Here is a 12,805-nt window from a genome sequence, read left to right on the forward strand (position 1 = left end):
TATATAAAACTTGGAAAATGGCAAGCTCTTACATGGCTGTTCCTTTGGTCTCCATCACAGCTAAATAACAGTGGGGAGGAAAGGATATGTTGTTTTGTTTTGTCTTCCAGAAAGATGCAGAGGAGAAAAGTTGTCACCAATCTTCTCCAATGTTCAAAATACTTTTAGGATATGCTTAATATCTGAAGTATTAAAATGCTGCTCCTCAGAGTCCATGATACATCAAATATTTCCTAAAATAGGCTTGGAATATACCACATAAAATAACAAAAGTGCATTATTGTCAGTTTTCACTAATCCAAAGAGTCCCAGAGATAGAAAGAATTTAGAGGTAGTCCAGTTCAAATCCTATGTAATGCAAAAATCTCTCAACATTCCTGACTGTTTGCACACCTGTAATGTGGAGGAACCCCCTACTGACAGGACAGTCTCTCAGATTTTGAACAAATAATTTTTACAAAGATTTTCCTCATACTGAGTCAAAATGAGTGTCTCTAAGTTTCCAACCATTTGTTCTAATTTATCATTCTAGAGCTACTTACAGTACATCTAATCACCTTTTCACTTAAACAGCCTTCAAATACTTGGAAATAGTTATCATGTTTCCTTTTTCTTCTTTTTCTTCCAAGCTAAAGTTTCCTAGTACCATCAACTACCTTTAGTTTATGTCCATTAAACTATAGTCTTCTGGCTCAGGTCTCAGCACTGTGTGCTCCATCTGTGACCCAAACTCCCTTCTCCATCACGTAAGATTAGATGTTCTGAAATGTTACATGCTCAACGTTCAATTCTTCTTTCCTCCATAGTCTCTTTTTAGACAGTCATATCTAAATTCTTGGCCAGGTGTCACCTCCATGAAAATTATGGTCAAATTTAGTTTTAATATCACTTGAAATCAGATGCTAATGCATGATTTCATATCTGTAGAATCTCTCATATGGTGGATCAGCCATAATAGGATTTGTAAATTTTAGGCTGATTATTCCCCTTCTATGAGGGTTTGTGTGTGTGTGTGTGTGCACACGCACACCCACGTGCACACATATACCCATGTGTGTTTATATTAGAGGAAACTCCAGGGTTTTGGAATTTAGAAAAGTGTTTCCATAGAGCAGTTTTGCATTTGTTTCTGCCTGGGTCCAAAACTGTCACTATATTCTGGAACAATTTTTTGGCATAAATTCCTGCCATAGTATAAATCCATACTTCCCAGCTACACATACAGTTTTTCAGGTGGTCATTTTCCTCACCCAAAGCTCCTGGGTAAAGAGAGCCTTTCTCAAAAGCTCTCTTGGTCAGTAAGCATAGTTTTTCTCCCACCTTTTGCAGGTGACAGTCTATCCAGTGTCAGGGGTTTATTCAGAGATTTCAGCTCCAGATCTGCTCCTTTCCCAACTTCCCCCTACTGGTTTAGACTAAAATCTCAGCACTTGTCCCATCTTGAGCAGTAAACACCACTCTCTAAGCCTGAAGGCCTAAATCTAATCTGATATTTCCCTCAGGCCATTGTAGCATCAATGCTGAAGACACTGCTCTGGCTTTAAGTTCCCTCTTTAAATTTCTGTCACCCAGAAATTTATCCTTTGTTTTGAGCTAAGCTATACATTTACACTTTTTTCTTACAGTTCATCTAGTGTTTATATGAGCATGTGTTCTGTGTGTGTGTGTTTTCTCAATCCAACAGTTGGCAGAGCTAGAATCTCATTGCATTTCCCGATATCTGGAGGTCGTGTCTGCTTGGTTGTTGCTGTGGAAGGTCCAGCTTTGCATATCAAAAATCACATGCATCATAATCTCATCAGAAATCTTCCCAACATTTGTTGCCTTAATTAATGGCACCCTATCTTCTTGGTTTCCCAAGCATAAAACTTTAGAATCATTTAAACCCAAACTTTCTGTTAGCCCACACATCCAACTAATCATCAAGTTAAGTCTACTATTAGAATAATTCACGTAGCATATTCTAGCAATCTCAGTGATTCGGGAATGTAATGAATATAATATTTATCTTTCAGAATTTGAGGAAGATTAAATGAGATAAATAGATCAGATATGAAGCACTTCAAGACTAGAGTTAAGAGATGGAGTAAATTAGCTACTCACTGACCCAAGTCAACTCAGCATTTGCATTTTAATTAGTAATATTTTAAGGATTTCCTCAAATTCACATCACACATCTACTTCAAATGTATGAATGAAAACTAAACATAGCACTAATACATGCCCTTCTTATAGCTTTTATTACCTTTCAGTTTTTATTTTATTGGTTATATGGAGATGTACAGTGTCTGATTTCTCATATAAACTGAAAAATTTGTGTGAATGAGTAAAAATAAAAAATGAATTAATTAGCTAAAATTTAACCCTTATTCTCTGCCAGACATTTTTTCATATTTCATCTTATTTAATCATTATAGCAACCCTATAATTATTATTTTTCCAATTTTACAGAAGAGAAAACTTAGATCCACAGAAGTTAATTAGATAATAGTCGCAGGTACAAATGGAGCAGAACCAGGATTTTAACACAGATAACCTTACTGGAGAGCTGAAAACAAAGTCTACTATACTGTTTGGAACAAGTATATTAATAGTATATCAATAGTTAGGTTGCTCTTCTTTAGGAAAGTCTAATTTGTCAAGTCCAGTTTCAAATGTGGTACCCAGAACTAAACTCCTGTTCAGATTATACACATGGAAAATGTGGTGGGGATATTAACTTCCTATTTATGGAGAGTATATGGCTTTCAATTTAATTAAAAATGAAGTAGATCTGCTGTCAGGCATGTCACAATGTTGACTCATATTGAGTTCACACGCAAATAAAACAACTGGCTTTTTCTATATGAATTACTCATAAATTTTTCTTCTCCATGTTATAATTGAGTAGTTGTGTTTTTTTAATATGGAAAAGATTTAAGATGTATTCCAAATAAATTGCATCTTCTTATTTTTCATCCATAGCAAAATGTAGATAATATTATTGAAGAAGTAAAAAATATATGCAGTGTTCTGGGGTGTGTGGAGACCAAACAAATTACAGATGCTGTAAATGAACTACGTCTAATTCTTCAAAGAAAAACAGAGGTAAATATACTCATTTATTAGACAGTAATTATTTGAAACCTGAGTTCAATAATTAATTAAGAAAAGTGAAAGAATTTTGAGTAAGTACTGTGTGTTTGTGTGTGTGTGTCTGTGTATGTGTTTGCACACATATATTTCAATCATTTGGGGCTAACGGAAACTTGATTCTATTACACCAAAAGGATTTAATTAAATTAAAAGGAAATTTCTTACACCTTTGAAGTTTGTAACTGCAATATATCTTCCAAGTGAGACTGAAATCAATCCTACCATTCTACCTAGAGGAATATGTTTATATAATAACATTCACAGGCAAGTGTTTATATAGACTATTTATGGTTCTCATGTGCACCAGTATATGCAGGGGCAAGTATCCATGCTTACATGGACAAGCACATATACAGGAAAGAAAAGACCAGTTTTTGTGCTATCTTTTGCTGAATTTGCAGTGCACACTGCTTATATGATCCCAAAGCATGCAATAATATCCTGTTTTCTTCAGTTTAAAATATAACTATTAGGTGATTTTTTTTTTAAATATCAGAAATCTGATGTCGAATTACATGTGTGATTATTGTCCAAGAAAAAGATTAGTAAATTTGGTCACAATAAATCCTTTCAATCTTGTTATTAGTTTAGCAAATGATGAAGCAGAAAGATATGATGATGATAATAATAACTAATACTTGATAGTGCATTGCAATAATAAAATAGTTTCACTTATTTATTATTTCATTTTTATTTTATTTCAATTCATCCTCATATCAATGCCATGAAGTTGATATTTTAATGTTAATTTTATTATTAAAATCTGATGCTTAGAACGCTTATGTACAGAGGATTAATAAGTGGCAAAACAGAGATTTGAACCCAGGCCTCTTCCTCAATATATGTGAAACTTCATAGCAGAGAGTGATTACATGCATTCCTTATCTGCATGGAAAGGAACAGCACAGGCTACCTTGAATATGCCAGGCTTGAAATTTCAAAAAGATTGATTTTGAAAGTGGACAATTATATTAGTATATATAAATCATCATCATTGTTTCAAATAGATGACTATGAAAAAATCAGTAATTTCTTAATGTATTTTATAAGTCTTATTTTAACTAGAACTTGTTTTTGTAATTAGAGAGTAATAATAAATATAGAAATTTAAATACCTTGTTCGCATTACATAGTGACAGTGATGACTCAGGAGCAGTGGAATCATCCTACCAAAAGATTTTCCAGATAAACATCCATTAAAAGCTAAAATCCCAAAGCAAAGAAGAAATCAAAATTTAAAAAATATAATCAATAAATACCAAAATTTGATGTCTGAAATTAATAACTATTTATTTTATTACATTTTTCTTAAAGGGAAAATATCTACTCTTATACCTTCCAATTATAGAAGAAAATGAAATAACTATGTAGTCTCCAAAGCTGTTTTTATATGTACATTTTAATATTCATGGTCTTCTTAAATGATAACAAGGTAAAAAATTTGAAGTGATCACATTTAATCTGGTCATATTTTTTACTCTGTGTCAGAGTGGTAAAATTATACATAGTCTTGAAAAGCCTATCATCAGTATGATGTGAAAATAAGTATTTTGACGAACTCAAAAACTTAAGAATTATATGATGCTAAGAAGAGATTTTCTTTGCATATAACCCAGTTATACACAAACAATGAATCATGGAACACTACATCAAAAACTAATGATGTAATGTATGGCGATTAACATAATAAAATAAAATTTAAAAAAAAAGAATTTATATTAATATATTGAAAAAAAAAGAAGAGCTTTCCAATAGCTAAAGTTAAGTCAGGATAACAAGATAGTGAGAGTTAACTTTCAACAAGCACTAGTTTCTCTTAGATGATCACATTTGGGAGACATTATAAGCACCTAGAGCTGATGATAAAATACAAAGAGTTTAGGGTCATGCAAATATGACTTGAACTCAATATCTACCAGTTTTTAGCTGAACATCCTTGGGAAAATTAACTCACATCTCTGAGTTTCAGCTTTCCTCACTGCATGTATGCATGCATAAAAAACTAACTAAATAAATAAATAATAACAGAATTTGCAGGGTTTCTTATGAGCATTACAAATAATGTTAATAAAGGTCCAGATGATAGTGTTTCTTGCATGAGTCATTATTATAACTGGAGGTAGTGGGGATGGTGCTGGTGGTAGTTTTGGAGACTCCTTCCCATGTAGCCAACATGAAGGTTTTAATTTGCACAAGCACCACTTAGGTTCTCATTTTCTCACAACCATTGATTATAGCCAGCCTCATGACAGATGTGAGCCTTTGCCAGAGTAGGAGACCACATGCATGAATGTGGGCACATGTCTTTCCATCTGTTAAGACCACTTGGTTGTGCTTCAATTTTTATGTCCGGCTTTCAGTGAATCAGTACAAACAAAAAACTGATCAAAGAACGAGGAAAATCTAATTTTAGGATAAAACAGTTCTAATGCTATTAAAATATTACTAGATACAAAAAGCTTTATCTTTAAAACACTCATTTTCTGAAACTCCCTAAAAGAACAAAAATAACAATTTTCTTAGAAATATCAAAACTTCAATATAGCTGAAGCCAAAAGAATCCTTCAAAGAAAAACTGAGTATTTCCTAGGAAAGCTATGAACAATTATAATTCTCAAAAAAAGCTCATATTCACATTTCACATTTCTTACCTACTTATGAGCACTAAATTATATGTGATTATTGACACATAAAAATAGAGTTAACAATCACGAGTTTTATTTCATATATGTCAATGGCAAAAAATAGTTTAATACCCCTTAATAAGCAGATTCTTATTTTGAATACACTTTAAAAGTTCACTTATTCTGACCTTCATTCAAACTTTTTGTTCATCTCTTTCTCTAACCTAACCATGAGCCCACCTATATAAGAATGTTGGTACAAATAGTAAGCACATTTTTCAGAATTCATGTAGTAACCAACTGCAGTTAACAATGCCAAAGTATCTACAGTGTGTCTACCCACCATGAACCTAAGATTAAAGAAATACTGAGAAAAATTAATCTTCTGCCAACAAACTCAAATTTGAGAAGCTTTCCTTTCCCTTGGCTGCATTTTTTGGTCAACTTGCAAGAGACTATTTCCTGCCATACAGAGAAGTAATTAGGTATTTATTAAATGTAAGTTTTAGCAAGATGATGAATTATATCACAAATACAGTTATACTCTCGCTCATGCTCTCACTCAGCATTGGAAACAATTTTCCATCCTTCAAAATTATATTCCAGAATCTCACATAATATATTTCCATTACATGTTCGTACAATAAATGAAACACAAAGTGAAAAATATGGTCTTACACATTGTGCTGTAGGTGGATGTCATGGTGATTTTAAAATACAAGTTTATATTTCTGAATAAATTGAATTCTAGTGAAGTCAGGCCAACATATTTAATAGTCTCACCCACATGGATGGGGTGAAGATCTTATGTGTAGTTACTAAGCCTAGTGGTTGAAACTATGCTCCAGTGAAATATTATACCTAAGAGAAATGCTTCTGAAAAGGTTCATGTGAACAATGCTTTTAAGTGAAAAGCTGTATATAAATTTAATTACATTTTAAACATGATACAAGTGTTTTCTCTCTAAAGGAATATTGTAGCAAGTTCTTTGTTACAAGAAAACAATTATTCCTCAGTTTGTTTGAGAAACTGAGCTTTCATTAATTAAAAGCAAACTTGTCCAAGCAAAATTTTTTAAAAATTAGCATTAATTTAAATGGATCATATTAGGAAATGTTTTTGCTTTTGTACTGAAACCTTATTTTTAGTGAATCTGTGAATCACCTTATATAGGTTTTGTGATAATGAATTTATCACCAGCGATTCCTAAACCAATAAAGTAATTTTAGGCCTCTGACAAATATAAATGCAAATAAACAAACAAGCAAATAAATAAATAAAACCATACTAATGGAAGTGAACAAAAATGACAATAAAAAATAAAATTTCAGGTAGTACTTTTTTTAAAAATTTAGGATATGGTCACCAGTGTTTTACTATCAGTTTTTTAAAATCTCCTAAGAATAAATAAAAAATGAAACCGTATCATGAGTCTGTATAATTCTGCCCACGTCCATCCAGCCCTCTTTTCATTGCAGCCCAAACCTTGCAATTGAATAACTGCTAATAATAAGAACTGGACATATTAAACAGAGAATTAAAATGCACTTATTTCAAAACATCATTCACTGCTGTGGAAGGGGAATTGAGGTTAGCCAATATATACAGAACTTTTCTAATAATACTAAATAGGCTTAACTTATTCTAAATTTTTTTCAGTCAAAAATCTAGACTGTTTACTAAAATATTCAGAAGGCTTTTCTTTCATCTTACAATTTAGCTTCCTTCTGTTTATGAAGCAACACTGATATATGACACCAATAAATATTTCGTGTTTTTACCATGCCAGAGAAATTTTAGTGTTTAGATCTGGATATTACCAGTTTGATTGTTTTGTGAATTTGTTTTCTAAATAACAATCGTATCTTTGCACTTATTTTTCTTTTTCAGAATTTTCATCAAAACTCAGAGACTTCAGCAAAAGGTAAAACATACATGTACCCACATTAAAAAAAAAAAGTTATAGAACCCAAAATAATTTATTGTTTTTTCAATTATTCATCCAAATATAAAGGTAACACATACACAGAAATATTTTTTGAAGTGAAAATGCTTTGCTAAAACTCTTTTTACTGATGGAAATGATTATTCTGCAAGTGAATAAAAATCCACTCTCTAAACTTCTAGCCTGACATTTTTAAGAAATGGGAAAAGTCAAGAGATCTATAAAAATGAAAGGAATACTGAAAATATTCTTATAACTATTCCAAGAAACTATAAAATTTTATTTAGCTAATTATGTGTTGATGCAAGAAGAGTCAGAAAAGTAGCAGATGTCTTTCTTCAAAGTCACTAATTTCAGATTTAAATTCAAACTCTATTTGAAAGACCAATCTAACATAATATGTAGGAGGATTAGGTTCTGGAATAATTAGTGTTCACAGAGGCTCTGAGCCTATAAAACTGCAAGCCACAGAAGGACTTCTCTTCTACAGAAAATAGTGGATGAGTAATAGTATGATAGAGAGCAAAGAACCCAGCTTTTGGAATCTGGTTAATTTCAACTCTGCCACTTTTTGACTCTGTGAGATCTTAGAGAATTCTTTGATCCTAAGTTTCCCTAATATGTATAGAAGTCATGATAGTATTTAATGTGCAGGATGTGGTCAGAGTTGTTCCTGTTTGCAAAAGCAAATGGTATTTGGCATATCAACACTCTAAGTACCTTCAAGGAAACTGACCCACAGATGTTCAACTCACACTCTAGGTGTAGAGGTCATAGTGAAGTGCAAATGATAACCCCAACCTGCTTTCCAAGCCTTAATCGTTTTTGGGAGAAAGTTATGGACAGAGGGATATCTTCTCAAATCTAATTCCCACCACTCAAAAGAAGACACAATTACATTTGAAGAACTCCACTTCACATCACAGAGGAAAATGGGATGGCAGAGGGCATGGAGAAAAAACAAACAAATTGCTAGTGCAAAAATCCCTGTTCCAGGCATTCATAAAACTCTAGAATATCATAAACGAAAGGAAAAGATAGACACCCCCTAAAAATATCACTAACAGAGTCCAAGTGATAGAATGAGGAGTCAACAAGCTGGAGGTATGCTTATACGGAATTGGACCTCTGAATAAAATGCCCTCATCCCATATTCCTCAGGGGTTGAGATATAAGATCCCACAAAACTATGTAGGAATGTTCCCAAAGGTTTATATTCAATGCTAAATCATCACAGATTCTAATTTATTTTAATCAAATACATATTGCCACTGTTTCTCAATTTTATGATACTATAACTCTTTTCTCAGAGTAAAATCAGGTGTGATAAACATTATTACTCCATATTTCACCACCAAGCCCAGTATCTTGTGTCCCTAGTACATTTCTGAGGATATCTGAAATGTACTCTTCATCCAGAATTCTGATAGTAAAGCATAATGCATAAGCACACATCTCTATATTACCTCAAAAAAGCAAATTATAACCAAGAACTGTATTTCTGCGCAAGAAATCAAGAGTAGTTTTTGAGTAATTATCCAAATAATTAAGATTTCCCAAAATACATGCTGGGGCTTGAATTAATAAGATCTCTGAACCAACTTTATGATTTATTTTAGATGTGTATTCATTTGCACAAGATTGCGGAATTAACAAGAAGTTTGTTACTTCCCTGCTTCAGAGTACCAACAGCACAATGTGGGGACCTGGGAAACATGTTTCTATAAATTTGTAATTCCCTGCCTCTGTTGGTCAGGAGAATCTCTGTTGGTTGGCCTCCAGAGTTTGATGAGTCCTATGCTGCTTTACTCTTCTGTTTTATTAATTGCTACTGCTGATTTCCCAGAGAATTTTAATTAGAGCTCTTTCAGGCTGCTTGTCCCCTCAGACTGTTTCAACAAAGGACACCATTTTAAGTAAAAATTTGGCCATCTTATAAATTTTGTACAAATTTATGAATAACTAAGTGAATAATAGCATGTGTTCAACAACAACAACAACAACAACAAATTTAATTATGGACAGACCTACTGAGGGGCAGGATGTGGGAAGAAGTTCCATGCTGAAAATAGCCTGTTTTTTTGAGTAGCCAAATTGTCTGGTATTGGAACACTGCAGACTAATGGAGGAAAAAGCTGGCTCTTTGTATTAATTTTCTTTGCAAAACAACTAGAAACTACAAGCAATTTATGCTTCAGAAACAACTTGATGAGGAAGTGCATGTGTTTGAAAAAAACAACAGCACTATTGTGTGACTTGACTTGGCGTGCATCAAATCACATCAGATCACATCAAATCACAGTCATTTTTTTAAGAACGAATTTTCTAACGATGTGCTTACTCGTTCTCTCGATGACTCCTCAGCGGCCTGGGGTTTGGTCACAGCGCTCTTCTCTGAGTTGTGGGCGCGCCCCGCTCAGGCGCAGAAGTGCGCCAAGCCGCCGCCACCGTGGGCGGGGCCGTGTGCCACTGGGGTGTCTGGGACCCCATCTGGGACAGATGAGAGCAACGTCCTGGTCAGCGTGTGGAAGCAGAACCTCGAGTCTGGAGAAGAACTGGGGTCCCAGGCTGGAGCACTACAAAAGCAAGACCATGCAGCCCGTCTTCCTCATCAGGTACTCCCAATACCGCATGGATGCCTCCTCGCAAAAGGATTTCACTACCGACTCCCCTAGGTGGCAAACGGGCTGAGCTAACTGGTGTCCGACTTGCAAGCTTGGCGTTGAAGCTTAATAAAATCGAGCATTCCTCCATGACTCACGTAATAGAAACCACTGACATCATCAGCAAACACGTGCCAGGAGTCTGCAAAGTCAGCACAGACTTGCTGAGGGAAGGAGCCCCCCTCTAGCCTACGGAGTGGAACCTGCCCAAGTCTCAGTGGAAGCCAGAAACGGAGGGTATTACGAAGGCAGAGCCCGAAGGGAAGTGTCCTCCCAAACTGCATCCACGCAGCAGACGCCAGGCAGCAGAACAGTTCTGAGGCCATGCGGTCTTTCGCAACCTGGTGTGTCTGGCGCCACACTTCCTCCACAGGGCTGGCTCCGCCTCTCCCTCGGCAGCCGCGGCATTACCCACTTGGTGGTCCCGCCCAGTGGCCAGGTAGCGCTCCGACCCTCGGGGACACAGGGTTCAGGCCTCCTGACAAGATCGCCCGCTCTCCTCCGCCCTGTGCCTAGTTCAGTGGGTGCCACTAAAGAACCGCAGATTCCTTCTCCGTCTTCCCCCCACCACAGGCTGAGCTGCGGTTCCATGTCATTTCTCCAGGACGAAGCGGCGGAAAAGTAGAAATATCTAAAATGCGGCATTTCCGCATGTTTTTCTGGCCTAGGATGGGAAGGGATAGCATTCAGATCAGACCAGCCTGATTTCTTTCTCAGGGTTTTCTGCCTTCGCTTGTCTACCAGAACGAACCTGTAGGATTTAAGGAGCCTGTTTTGGGGATTGGTCGAAGGCTGACAGATGTTGTGTGAGGACGATGGACAGATTCACACCGAGGGGTCTTTGACCATGACCACAGCTAGCTGTGCGAACCCTCCGGAGACTCCTTCAGCCAAGCCCGTCAGGCATGAGGGACTCCGCGGAGGGCACCAGAGCTTCCATTCACAACTTCACTTCATACTGTCTTTTCATTTCCTAAACCCTTTTATCGCTTAAATATTTGTCGAAGATATTCCTGATCCGGCTTAAAAAATAATAATGATTGAGCTTTTATATTTGAGTTTACTCATTTAACTTTTGAAACACTACTCTAGTGGAATATTAAAAACAATCACAAGTGAGCATATTAAAGTATATGCATATTAATGCATACAAAATGTCAGTGGTGAGAATTATTCACCGGCCCCACTAAGAAGTCTGACACTGAACTCCACCCGTGGGGTAACGTTCATCATCCTCATAAGCTTCTCCATTGTAATGGCGTCATCTTTCCTGATTTTGATTCAAAGTTCACAACCTGTACTACCTGGTCCATTTCATCAGGCTTTTCTTCCTTCCTCTCAGGTAGGAATTTTTCCAGGGAAGAGAATTTATTGGGAGAACGAAAGCCAGGAAAGTTTACCTTAAGTTCAGTGATTAGGTCTTTTCCTATGGTCTAGGATATATTGGTACGCCTTCATTTAGTACACACTTGGAGCTATTAGCCCCTGTACTTAGTCCTTTTTTTTTTTTTTTTTTTTTTCATTTTCTTCCTTCATGACAAGTTACTTTTAGGAATAATCAATAAACCCCTCTTAAAAAACTAATAGTAAAACTTAAGGCTTTGATTTTGAAGAGATTTAGTAAGCATCATAAGTCTTTCATTTCAGGCTTATTTCAGATCCCAACCAGGTACTATTACTGTTCTCTTTTTACAGCAGCACAATGTATATGATTAGTGTTCAGTTAATGGTAAGCATCATAGCATTGTCAAATTTATTATGATTAATTTTTAGATGGGATTTGTTTGAAGTACTTACAAGCCATTTAGAAAATCTGTTCCTTGTCTGAAAATTAATTCTAAACAATAATAAACTGGAACAAAAAATATTGCAAATTATAGAATGCCAAATTAGTAATCAAAAACTTTGGTTTATGATTAAAGGCCACGCTTCCAAGATTTCTGCAACTGAAGATATGAGAGCTTATTGATTATCTACACTACTATCAGCTAATTCAGGCTGCATAGAGGCACAGATGGCTAATTGGCTTCAGTTGGTGGATGGTCATTTTAATTACATTTTATTTAAAATTTATCATAAGATATTTCAAAGCTGTAATTCATGGCTTACAATAAATATGGCCCTTCAAAGATGACCCTGATTTCTATCCTTTTTTTCCCCTTAGGCTTGATAGAGAAAGTGACAACTGAACTATCCAGGTCCATCTACCAGCTTATCAATGCCTATTGCTGCAGCTTTTATGCAGATTTCCAGCCTCTAAATGTACCTGATGACATTTCCTATGTAAATCCTGGACTCCATTCCCACCTTAGCTTCACAGTGTATGCAGTTCACAACATTCCAGAGACTTGGGTGCACAGGTGAGTGGTAGTGAGTTTTTCATAAAAATGTTAATTTTTACATGGCTTCTAATTAGAGTATAATTTGTCTTGTTCTT

At 35.4% G+C, this 12,805-nt stretch overlaps 1 protein-coding gene and 1 pseudogene across 1 annotated transcript in view; both read left to right on the forward strand.

Annotated features, from left to right (window-relative positions):
• The window catches only part of PIK3C2G (phosphatidylinositol-4-phosphate 3-kinase catalytic subunit type 2 gamma), a 377,014-nt gene that overhangs the window by 92,550 nt on the left and 271,659 nt on the right, over window positions 1–12,805 (forward strand). Inside the window, exons 9-11 of the mRNA XM_036065643.2 lie at window positions 2,965–3,087; window positions 7,651–7,684; window positions 12,533–12,728. Of these exons, the coding sequence (XP_035921536.2) occupies window positions 2,965–3,087; window positions 7,651–7,684; window positions 12,533–12,728 (353 nt within the window). The remainder of the gene's footprint in view (window positions 1–2,964; window positions 3,088–7,650; window positions 7,685–12,532; window positions 12,729–12,805) is intronic.
• Window positions 8,788–10,884, forward strand: LOC118518683 (serine/threonine-protein phosphatase PGAM5, mitochondrial pseudogene; annotated as a pseudogene).

The sequence above is a fragment of the Halichoerus grypus genome, chromosome 6 (assembly GCF_964656455.1).
Source record: "Halichoerus grypus chromosome 6, mHalGry1.hap1.1, whole genome shotgun sequence".
NCBI classification, from domain to species: Eukaryota; Metazoa; Chordata; class Mammalia; order Carnivora; family Phocidae; genus Halichoerus; species Halichoerus grypus.